At 46.7% G+C, this 12,649-nt stretch overlaps 1 protein-coding gene across 4 annotated transcripts in view; it reads left to right on the forward strand.

Moving 5' to 3' along the window:
* The window catches only part of AP4B1 (adaptor related protein complex 4 subunit beta 1), a 286,861-nt gene that overhangs the window by 64,231 nt on the left and 209,981 nt on the right, over nt 1–12,649 (forward strand). For all 4 annotated transcript variants that reach the window (XM_086923299.1, XM_086923302.1, XM_086923300.1 and 1 more), the window contains one exon: nt 4,091–4,221. In XM_086923299.1, coding sequence (XP_086779425.1) covers nt 4,091–4,221 — 131 coding nt within the window. The remainder of the gene's footprint in view (nt 1–4,090; nt 4,222–12,649) is intronic.

The following is a 12,649-nucleotide window of genomic DNA, read 5'->3' on the forward strand; positions in this document are numbered from 1 at the left end:
GTCCAGATGTGATCCGAGGGTCAGGGTGCTAGGGGTGCCATATTTATGCCCAGAAAGTACCCTGTGGGGGGGATGAGGAGCGGTGGGGGTAAAGTGGTCTCTGTCCAATGAACTACCGCTTTGTGATGACTTCCGACCATGTGTGGCATCTTAGCTATCCCAGAGTGCACTATCGTCCCCATTGTCAAGATGTCTGAACCCCTCTCTCGGTTTGGGAAGCTTGCTAACCCACCCTAGAGGTGTGGCTACCTGTGGACTACACGCCTCCTCTTTGTTCCTGCCACCAGCCCTTCTACCTGAACAAATGGGCAACTGTTCTCCAGTGTGGTTGCCATTTACCCCCTCAAAGGCGCTCTTTTCCTTCTGTGCCAACACCCTGTGTACCTCATGCGAGGGGGAGGTAACATTTCCCTCTGCTGCACGCCTCTATTTTTCCTGTACCTGGGAGTTGTCTAAACTCCTCTCCAAGAGGGCAGAATACTGTCTGGTGGCCAGAAGCTGTGGATGGACAATGGAAAAACTGGTTAACAGAGTGGCAACCTTCTAAAAGTCGCCTTTCCTTAAAAGTGACATTACATTCAATATGGATATCTAGTCTGGTTTAATGCCACAATTAATTCGATACCTAGAAGTACCATTTATAGTACTCCTATTCAGACGCAGCTCTGTACTGGCTAATGGTGCTACTAGTCTTTCCACAGTAAAAACAACAGTTTGGGATATTTTACTTTTAGGACATGAGAAAATATTTATCCCACTTAATATTATACAGCTCCCTCCCATAGGGCTTGATAGGCCTTCCTTAGGTGAGGACTTCTCTATATTGTTAATGCAAGTGTGGGCTTTGCTATTGGTTTGAATGGCCAACTTGAACTCGCAGTTTAAAACTGCTGTACTAGCCTGCAGTGGCAGGCTGGGAGCAATGTTGTAGTTTTTCTCCTTCAAGGTGGCACAATCAGTACTGTGGCCCTGAGGGGTCACAGTACTTTACAGGCTCCGGGTACCCTGTGCACCATATACTAAGGACGTATAAGTAAGCTAGCTTATAAACTTTTAGAGGTAGGCAATTAAACGTACATTTTGTAAAGGATTGGAACACTGGCACTGAGGTCTAGTTAGCAGGCCTCGGTGCACTCTCAGATTCGAAAAACAGGCAGCATCAGTCCAAAACATTGGGGTGAACATGCAATAAGAGGCATTTCCTTACACTCCCACTCTGAGCTTTCCTGCCAAAAGCCTACAGCTTCCATGAGAACTCATCCAGCAGCTGTCCGATTATATGGTCCCCTCTTTGCACAGCATGCTGAGGTAAATCTTCTGACTGGGTGAAACCTGATTTCTGTATTGCGGCTGCGCTACATTGCGGTCGGCCTAAAGTTGCATCTAGGTACAGGTCAAAAGCAACCAGATGGCCGGGGTTGGCTCTCAACATTTTTTGGCGCTATTTTCACTTTTAAACTTAAAAAAATACATAACTCCAATTTCCCCTATTAGATTTTTGTTGTTTTTGTGTCTTTTTTTCTATTAAAATATTCTCTATTTTTTTAATTGGTATTCTTCCTGTGTTGTGTTTTGTCTTAATAATTATTGAAGTACTGCATAAATATTTTATACATCGCCTCTGGGTTAAGACAGTCTGCTCTGTGCCATAGCCATCAAGGGGTATTTATTACACAGGTGTGTTTGGTGACTATAATGGTTACCCTGACAAAAATGTTGATTATTACTTGAGATGGATACTTACCTCCCTCAACTAATGCTCCCAATTCTTTTAACCCTGTTTCCAACAGATTCTCTTCAAAATCCTTCTAATTGTATTCGTAATCCTTTTTGCTCCCCTGAATGTGTATACCAATGTGTATATATGGTATTTCTATAGCACAAACCTAGCCAAAATAAAGCAGAGCACTGTAAATGATAAATGTACTTGACTAGGTTGGCTCTGGCTCATTCATTTTCCTATCAACTACTTTTTACTTTTGAAAACACGTGTCTTCCTCCATTGAAATGCAGATCTCACTGATTCACACTTGCCCACTCTTTTTCTTGCCTCTGTCGTTGGTGGGTTCAGCTTATAAACAATAGCTTAAGTAACACACTTAGCCTTGATTTCCTCAAAGATCAGATTGAAAGGCGGCTGTACGCTTAGATCGCCGGTCAGAAGAAAGACAACGCTTGGCAAAAGTTGTCGAGAGCCCCTTTGAGAAGGAGGTTACAAGCAGAGGCCTAGTTTTCTTTTTTCTTTTCATTCTAAAAGTTTCTGGGTAGCCTACTAAAAAACTGGAAAAATAACTTACTGATGAAATTTAATAGGTAGTCATTGCAATAATTTCCACCAGAGTTGAAGTGTTCAATAGTTTTGTCTTGTTTGATTTTAAGGATTGAAATAAAAAGAAGGGAGGTCTCCTAAAAAATCCAGTAGGGGACAAGGAGAAAAAGATAAGTAAAACAGAAGCAGTCCCTGCGATCTTTATCAATTAGATATGGCTCTTTAGCACGAGAAAGAAAAATATTCCTTTTTCTTATGTATATATAGCATCCACTGACCTCCCACAACCCAAAAGTTCAACTCTACATAATCATAGTGACAAATTAAAACAATGATCAAAAAATGAAAATATAAAAAATACATGATTTATTCATAACAATCCAAGTTCTGTACAGAAGTACCATGAAGCAAGATTTAAAACAGTGCCAATTCATATAGACATATTAAAAAGATTAAAACAGAAAACACAAGTTGTCGACGCAGCGTTTTGGTGAATATTTTACACCTTCATCAGGACAGTTTTCTCAGAATAATTGATTTTTCTCCTACAAGTTCCACTGTAGTTTGGAGCACTTTTATCTATTCACTAATAAACAAAAGGAGAGTAAGGGTATGACAGGTCACTCTCTTACCCCAAAGGAATAATTACATAAACAACTGAAGAGTGATAGAACAAAACACCACTTACAAGGGAGACTCTTGACGTGTTAAAAAACAAACAGGAAGCGAAGGAGAACCAAAAGTAGGTTGAGTAAGAACCCTCACTCACCACCTAGTGGTGACATGCTTCATCACTGGGTTCCCACTGGAAAGACCTAGCGTCTTTCCAGTGTGCTACGACGCCTGTTTTACAGCGGAGCTGGTTGTTGTGAGTGTTGAGGGTGCAGCCAGAAAAACCAAGTTGTGCTAAGTGAGTGCAAATATGGACCATTTCTTTCACTCAGTGGACTAGATGTCTTTAATTATTGAGACCCACCCTATGTTTCCACTTTAAATTGTTTTTAACCAGTGCTGGTTGGACTTTGAATAAAATAGTTTACCGTCACAACTACGCACTTTTAAAATATTTGCACTCACTTAGCACAACTTGGTTTTTCTGTCTGCACCCTCAACACTCACAACAACCAGCTCCGCTGTAAAACAGGCGTTGTAGCACACTGGAAAGATGCTAGGTCTTTCCAGTGGGAACCCAGTGATGAAGCATGTCACCACTAGGTGGTGAGTGAGGGTTCTTACTCAACCTACTTTTGGTTCTCCTTCGCTTCCTGTTTGTTTTTTACCACGTCAAGAGTCTCCCTTGTAAGTGGTGTTTTGTTCTATCGCACTTTTATCTATTATCATCAACTTATTGTCATCGGGTTGATGGAAATGAAGTCTTTTCAATTAAGCACCTTCAAAAATGACCTTGAGATTGCTCTGTTTCTTTGTTGTGTGTAAGTGCTAGGGAGCCACCGAGGTTTGTAATTGTACTCGAAGGGTACGAGGATTAAAAGGCCAGTCAAGTGGAAGTAGGGGATTGTCCTCCTTATGTGGTTTTTCTCAATTGACCATCTGTTTAAAAGAATCCGGCCTCCCTGTTTCGCTTGCACTGTTACCGCGTTAGTGGGTAAACCACATAAGGAGGACAATCCCCTACAAGTATTTCCCCTTTTGCATTTATTGTTTTATGTCACAGGCACATACAGAACTAATTGCATGGGATGGTCATGCATTACTTTTATTTGTATTTATTAATTTGTATTCTATGTACCCTTTGTGTTGGTGTTCATTTGAAGTGAATTAAAATAGTGCAATATATTAAAAATATATATTTTCTCCTAGAATGCCAGGTATACAGGAATATATTCAGAAACCCATTATGAGTGGACTGAGAGACAAAGCTTCCTACGTGAGGAGAGTTGCTGTGCTGGGCTGTGCTAAAATGTGCGCACAGCAAGGAGACCAAGAGTTGGGTATGTCACTCTCCACAGTTACTTTTCTGTGTTTTAGATCTCTGCAATGTTAATTCTGAGCGGGAATCATTAATTCTGTAGCACATTGTGATCAAGTCTCGGGCTGTTGTCTTAGACCACTCTCCCTTTAAGCTGCAAGCAAGTTGTGACCAGTGGCGTAACAAAACTTGAGGTAGCCACCCTGCAAAGTACATGGGGTGCGCCCCCTCTCCGGACTCACTCAGGAGCTTTCAGGCCGGGGTACTGTGCTAAGGCGGCCCCCTGGAACTCGTCCTCGCACTGTGTGGGCCTTTGTTACGCCACTGGTTGTGACTACTTTCATGTCTGAAAATCATTACCCCTACTCTAAATTAGCTCGTCCACCATAAGTTTTCTTACACCTCCTTGTGAAAATAAGAGAGATCGGCTAGGGTTTTTCTGCACCTACAGTTTTCATGTTGAATTGCACAAGGATGTTTAGATTCTCTTCTAGGCAGTGTTGATGTTCTTTTGATTTAAGTGTAACTCTAGTAGTATCAAAGAAGAAACTTAACAAAAAGGTGTATTAAATTAAGATGAACGGCTTTCAAAGTACCCTTTAAAAGCCACATAAAATAATTTTTAGGTTGTCATGAATATCTCATTTGCGCCTTAAAATTTTACCTGGATTTTATATTGTGATCTCAAAAATTAAATGCTTTCTTCTGACTTGCTTTTGAAGTACACAAATCCAATGATGAAATATTGATGATACATGAAACACATGAAGTAACTGCACCGGTGAATGTATAGTCATGGAAAAATCAGAACATTCCAGCCAATCCGAATTCCTGTTGAAAAAAAGTGCCCATTTCAAGTGTCCTGGCCTGAAGAAACTAAGGGCCATATGTATCAAAGTACCCATTTGCGATTCTGAAATGGCGATTTTTAAGAAATCGCTATTTCAGAATCGCAAATTGGTATGTATATACAAATGCGCAATTTTTTTGCGAATTCTTAGTATTCCTTAATTGCGATTCGCAAATTGCGAATCGCAATTAAGGAATACTTTCCCATTCATTTCTATGGGCCAGGAGGCCCATAGGAATGAATGGGAAGGTATTCATAATTTTGCGATTCGCAATTTGAAAATCGCAAATTGAGAATAATTTCAAGGGTGTAGGGGTGTCCAAAGGACACCCTGTTGCACCCCTGAAATAAGCATGGGTGCACAAGTGATGCACATACATGCCCCCAAGGGCATGTATGTGCGTCACATGGCACTTTGAAAAATGCAAAAATGTGCATTTTTCAAGGAATTCGCAAATTACCACCAACTTGAAGTTGGTGGTAATTTGCGATTCCTTAGGGCAATTTGCAACACTTTTTGCTTCATACATTGCATTTAAGTCATCACAAAATTTGCGATTCCTTATTTTGAACCAGATTTTCCTTTATACATACCATTTTGCAAATTTGCATTCGCATACGCAGCAATTCTGCGAATTTCGGCGTTTGCGAATTTACTTCATACATATGGCCCTTAGCTGTTGTTCTTGTACACTTTTTCTCTCCTCCGGTTTCTACTGTAACCAACTGACAGTTGCATAAGGAGACACCTACCATTGGATTCTTCTCCAGCTGTCCTTCAAGAAGACTGGGGAAGAAAGGTGAGGTGCTCCAAAAGTGTTAACAGCGGTGTGTGCTCTTTCTGGCTTCAGGTAAAGTGTCCAAGCACCTTCATGTTTACTCCCCTGCCGCCGCTGCCATCTGCAGCATGAGCTGTACATACCAGCGTGTGTGGCTGAAATGATGGAGATCCGCAAGGCTTTTGGATTAATTCAAAGTAAGTTCATTCCATCAGTTATGGCCCACGACACAGCACATCCTGTCCACTTGGATCACGGTAGATCAACAGACTCCAACGGGAGCCTGAGAGAACACCCGTGCTATGAATGCAGGCAACAATCAAACATACACAAACATAACAATAGGTAACAGACGTGCAAAGCGAGCCTGCTCGACACTAGCATACTAAGTAACCCTGCGTGTGTGGCCCTTACTACTCCATTACATAATTTCCCCACTTCTTATCTGAACTACAAATTATTTACTTGGATATTGACTTTAGTTAAACACATAATCATCATATTTGTTTGAATTCTCCTGATTCGAGAACCCAACTAATTCATACAACTACCACAAGGTGCTATACCCTTGTTCCCAGAGGATTTTTTACTTGTAGCAGCTGTGGGAGCCTGAATATGTGTATCATAAGATTAGGGATTATGAATAAACCAGTGTGCCCAATCGGTATCTGCCTCTTTTGCCATTCTCTCATTTTGCTCATGATAGCAACTTGATCAGAGGTCAGTCTGACAAGCTGTCTCATATTACACCACCCTTTTCCCACGATAAGTGCAGAACCTTTGTGTAACCTGTACTGTAGCAGAACACTTGTAATCCCTTTTCTGTATTCTGATGGATTTTCTAATCATAACTCAATCACCAGCGTGTAAATCCACAACAGAATTACCCTGCTCATCATCATACCTGGTCTTCATCTGAGCTTGCTGTACACCAACTCTAGCATTTATTATCCACTTACTTGGCATCAGTTCAATATTTCCTTGCGTTTTTTCACTCAGCCACCTAGTGTACAAAGTGGTATGAACATTTCGACCCCTTAATATTGAAAAAGGAGTCACCCAAGTAGTGCAATGGGGAGAAGTATTATAAGCCCAGACTTTGCGTTCAATAAATGTCATAACATCCAGTCCTGAAGCCTGTGTTTTTGGTACGCCAAGCATTCACTAAAGACCAACCTTCAGCCCAGCTTTGAAGGGCAGCAGTCTGTCTGATAGCTGTCGCTCCTTGCAATGGGGGTTGTGAGTGGTCTATGTTAATGTCTAGTTCTGTAGTAGGGGATCTCTGTGTATAGTCATAATCTAGTGAATAGTTCCGCTCATGAGCGTGGACCCCGGAGCAATTAAAAATAATCTCTTGAGCTGTCTAAAAATGCAGTCCTGCACAGACACTTAAGAGAGAATTTAAAGACAGATAATGCAGCCTATATCCACAGGCTACACTGTCCAGTACTTCAACTAGACATTCCACCAAATCCACAAACAGCACAGCCTGCCAGGTTTTCCTCACAGAGAAAAACCTCCCCCTTTACCAACACGCCTCTGGAATGATAGAGAGGAAGGGGTGGACAGACAAGCCCCATAGGCTGCCATTAAGTTGCTCAAAAAGGGATACTGTGCCTTTAAGAAAACGTTCTAGAAATCTCTGAGTATCTCAGAATGCACAGCAGGTCCCATTTACTTTCAGTTCTTTTTTCCGGCTCCTGCTAGCAGGACCCTGGAGCATTAGCTCTTCAATTTGAGCTTTTTTTGATAACATTTTTGTGTATTTCTGGATTTTTGGCAGCTTCTCTCGACGTTTTTGGCCTTTATCTATATTCTGCTGTGTTTTTTTGGCAGAATTTCTGCAGTCTTCTTGTCTTTATGCTATTTCTATCTGACAAGTGCTTTGCCTGCAGTTGAATTAAAGGCCAAAGCTGAAGCTCACAGGGTTTGTATTCTGTGCTTGCCTGTGTCTTTTGACATCTGTCTTCTCTGTACCTTCTTTTCCAGGAGGCTTCGGCTCCCAGGTTTGGAGCCTCTGGGTAAGGAGAGGGTAGGTCCTCTACCGAGTCCCATGCTGTGACCTCTGGAGTTCTCCCCAGTAGGAGCACGTCGAACTATGATGCGGTTCCGGTCAGCGTAGAGGACGGCGACGTCGAGAGCAGGTATACTCTCCGTCGACCCAGGACTCCGGTCGACGTGACGTTGAACAACGTCGACCTCGACGTCATGGAGTGCCTCGACGTCATGGAATACCTCGACGTCATGGAGTGCCTCGACGTCCTGGAGTGCCTCGACGCCCTGGAGTGCCTCGACGCCCTGGAGTGCCTCGAGGCCCTGGAGTGCCTCGAGGCCCTGGAGTGCCTCGAGGCCCTGGAGTGCCTCGAGGCCCTGGAGTGCCTCGAGGCCCTGGAGTGCCTCGAGGCCCTGGAGTGCTCGAGGCCCTATAGTGCCTCGACGTCATGGGGTGCCTCGACGTCATGGGGTGCCTCGACGTCATATAGTGCCTCGACGTCATATAGTGCCTCGACGTCATATAGTGCCTCGACGTCATATAGTGCCTTGACGTCATGGGGTGCCTCTGCGTCGATGGGCAGTCATGCTCGACATCGAGGAGCAGTGATGCTCATTTTGGGGCTTTGCTCACTTGGGCTCCGCTGTCTTCCGTTAGGTCCAGACGTCACCGTCATGGATGGCTAGGCGTCTCGGTACAGTGCTGCTTGATGTCGAAGTGAAGAGGGTTTGACACCGTAGTGATGTCTTGACGTCGGGGTGTTGGTCAATGTCGTAGAGACAGTCAATGTCTTAGTGATGGTGACGTCGTAGTGAGATCGACGTCATGGGTTAACGCGCGGACTCATTGCCGGCGCTTTACGCCTGGGTCTTGTTTCAGGCCTCGCTCCATGGTGAGCCTCTAATCGTAGGAGGGGACTTTGTGTTCCCGGCAACGTCCACTCTCGACGCCGAGCAGTTGATCAGCGTCGAGGAACCCTTCCGATGGGGAGTCTGTGGCTACTTACCACTTGTAAGCGAGGGACGTTGGTCCTTATGCTTAGTTTTGAGTATTCGCATACCTACTCATCGTCTAGGTCGCCTCCTGCTCTGCCACCACTGGTGTGACCACCGAGGATGTTTCTGAATACTCTCTGGTCCCTCTCCCACACACCACCTCAGGGGCCTTGGCCCCTCAGTCTGCGAACCCCCGGTGCCTTGAGGCCAGGGATGCATCTTCCATGAGTACGGGGAGGTGCTCTCCTACTCTTACGAATTTTCCTCCTAGCGGGTTGTTCACTGGTGGGCGGTACTTAACTGTTGTCCACTACCACCTGCCAGGAAGTTCTGGCTTCGAACGTACTCCTGACTTGGTCAGAGGGGTGACGGCATGCAGACAGCATGCTGTGGCCCACTGTTGCTGGGCTGTTGTGGTAAGATCCCTGTGTGGGGGTGTTCCTTCACCGATTTGTAGTTCCCCTGCCGAGAGACAGGAGGGAAGCCTTACAAGAGAGACGTCATATAGTGCCTCGACGTCATATAGTGCCTCGACGTCATATAGTGCCTTGACGTCATGGGGTGCCTCTGCGTCGATGGGCAGTCATGCTCGACATCGAGGAGCAGTGATGCTCATTTTGGGGCTTTGCTCGCTTGGGCTCCGCTGTCTTCCGTTAGGTCCAGACGTCACCGTCATGGATGGCTAGGCGTCTCGGTACAGTGCTGCTTGATGTCGAAGTGAAGAGGGTTTGACACCGTAGTGATGTCTTGACGTCGGGGTGTTGGTCAATGTCGTAGAGACAGTCAATGTCTTAGTGATGGTGACGTCGTAGTGAGATCGACGTCATGGGTTAACGCGCGGACTCATTGCCGGCGCTTTACGCCTGGGTCTTGTTTCAGGCCTCGCTCCATGGTGAGCCTCTAATCGTAGGAGGGGACTTTGTGTTCCCGGCAACGTCCACTCTCGACGCCGAGCAGTTGATCAGCGTCGAGGAACCCTTCCGATGGGGAGTCTGTGGCTACTTACCACTTGTAAGCGAGGGACGTTGGTCCTTATGCTTAGTTTTGAGTATTCGCATACCTACTCATCGTCTAGGTCGCCTCCTGCTCTGCCACCACTGGTGTGACCACCGGGGATGTTTCTGAATACTCTCTGGTCCCTCTCCCACACACCACCTCAGGGGCCTTGGCCCCTCAGTCTGCGAACCCCCGGTGCCTTGAGGCCAGGGATGCATCTTCCATGAGTACGGGGAGGTGCTCTCCTACTCTTACGAATTTTCCTCCTAGCGGGTTGTTCACTGGTGGGCGGTACTTAACTGTTGTCCACTACCACCTGCCAGGAAGTTCTGGCTTCGAACGTACTCCTGACTTGGTCAGAGGGGTGACGGCATGCAGACAGCATGCTGTGGCCCACTGTTGCTGGGCTGTTGTGGTAAGATCCCTGTGTGGGGGTGTTCCTTCACCGATTTGTAGTTCCCCTGCCGAGAGACAGGAGGGAAGCCTTACAAGAGATAGTCTAAAGGGCCTGATAGTTTCAGATCTAATCATCGGTGTTGGAGCGGAGTTTCTCTCTCCTGGCAACCCTCAGGTATTGCCTTGGGTTTGTCCTACGTTGCCATACTTGTATTCTTCTGACATCTCTGCAGCCTGCGGCACAGCAGTGTGCCTCTACTCTCCCGTTCTTTAGGCAACCCTTGGGCTGCCATGAGGGTAGTGAGTGGTCCGCATGAAGTCTGAATCAGAGACTTTTGAAGGCTGTAGGTTTGGGGAAGCGTGGTGAATGGCATACAGCCTTCCGCCCTTTCCAGCGCGTTTTTCCTCCCAGGATTTCTCTGTGGTCCCGGGCCGCCATTTAATAATTCACAAGTATATTGTGCGCATACGCGGGAGAGCTTGATGCTCCTCGGCGAACAAGGCCGGGTCTAAGTAAGTCTTCGTTTGTCAGCCCTCCTCCAGCAATTCCACAGGTTCGCTCGCAGTTCCAGCTGCGCGAGTTCCGAGAGGAGGCTGTTACCCTGTTAAGAAGGGAGATAAGATGTCCCTGGGTCTCTAAGAGGTGATGCTCCTCCCCCAGACAAAGAATCAAAAGTCTTTGCGGCTTCGGGGAAGAGGGTGGCAGCACAGGCAGCCAACATATGGCGCATCTCTAACACTCAGGCGCTCCTGGCGCGTTATGACAGGGCACACTATGATACCCTAGAGACCCTTTTGCAACACCTACCCGATCAATATAAGGAAGGGGCTGAAATGTTAATACAGGAGGGGAAGCTGATCTCCAACGCTTCCATAAAGTGAGCTCTGGACGCGGCTGACACCGCCGCACGCGCGATTAACACTAGCATTATGCTTCGTAGACATGCATGGCTACGGATATCTGGTTCAAGCCGGACATTCAAACCACCATCTTGACGGTCAACCCAGATCACCTGTTTGGCTCAGAGGTTGATACCACCCTTGAGAAGATGAAGAAGGACACCGACACTGCAAAATCCATGGGTGCCTTGCAGTCCCAGCAGTTTCGGAGTGGGTCCTTTCGTCACTCCAATATTAGAGGCACCTCAAGGGGTCAACTTTCGCAGTCCGCGCAGTTCTACAAAGGCAACACCCAGACTACTTATACCAACAAGGGTCGAGGTGGATACCGCGGCAACAACGCCAAGGGCAGAGGACGTGGCAACAACAGCTCCAGGTCCTCTACCGCCAACAAACAGTGACGCATTGTCACTGCCCCCAACCACACAACACCGGTCGGGGGAAGACTCCAGCAGTTCCTGCCCGTGTGGAAGTCCATCACCACGGACAGGTGGGTCAGAAAGCTTATCCAATTTGGTTATTGTCTGGAGCTCACATCCACTCCACCCAACATACCCCCAAGGCACCGTCCTATGTCCGGCGAGCATTTGCACTTATTGCAGCAGGAGGTCACAGTTGTGCTGCAAAAAGGGGCAATAGAGCTCGTGCCTTTGCAGGAAAGAGGCTCGGGAGTTTACTCCCTGTACTTCCTGATTCCAAAGAAGGACGGATCCCTCAGGCCCATCCTGGATCTCAGGCCCCTCAACTTTTACATCCTGTCCGAGCATTTCCACATGCTAACACTGCAGCAAGTTCTCCCACTGCTTCAACAGGGGGACTTTCTGGCAACTCTGGACCTGAAGGATGCGTACTTCCACATTCCGCTACATCCTTCACACAGAAAATACCTCAGGTTCACCATCCAAAACCAGCACTACTAATTCAAGGTTTTGCCTTTCGGGGTCACCACGGCACCCAGGGTATTCACAAAGTGCCTGGCGACGGTGGCGGCGCATCTGAGACGTCAAAACATCCACGTCTACCCCTATCTGGACGACTGGCTCATTCAGGCGAAGTCGGCCCAGCAGTGCGCCGACCACGTGTCCCACACCATTCACCTCCTGCACGATCTGGGATTCTCACTGAATTACCCAAAATCCCATCTCCAGCCCGCCCACATACGGCAGTATCTGGGTGCGGCCATAGACACTCTGGCGGCTACAGCCCAGCCAAATTCAGTGAGAGTCGGCAGCATTCAATCGCTGATCCAAATGTTCAGACCTCAACACTCGCTTCCAGCAAGAGTGTTCATGCAGTTGATAGGCATGATGGCCTCCTGCATCTCCATTGTCCCGCACGCCAGACTACATATGCGTCCGCTTCAGGAGTGCCTAGCACGTCAATGGACTCAGGCTCACAACCAGTTGAAAGACCTAGTTTTGGTGAGCGGTCGGGCATACAACTCTCTGCATTGGTGGAATCCACGAAACCTTTGCAAGGGCCGACCGTTCCAGGAGCCTGTTCCAGAGATTATCCTGACCACGGACGCCTCTCTCCAGGGA

The sequence above is a fragment of the Lissotriton vulgaris genome, chromosome 5 (genome assembly GCF_964263255.1).
Source record: "Lissotriton vulgaris chromosome 5, aLisVul1.2, whole genome shotgun sequence".
In the NCBI taxonomy this organism is placed as follows: Eukaryota; Metazoa; Chordata; class Amphibia; order Caudata; family Salamandridae; genus Lissotriton; species Lissotriton vulgaris.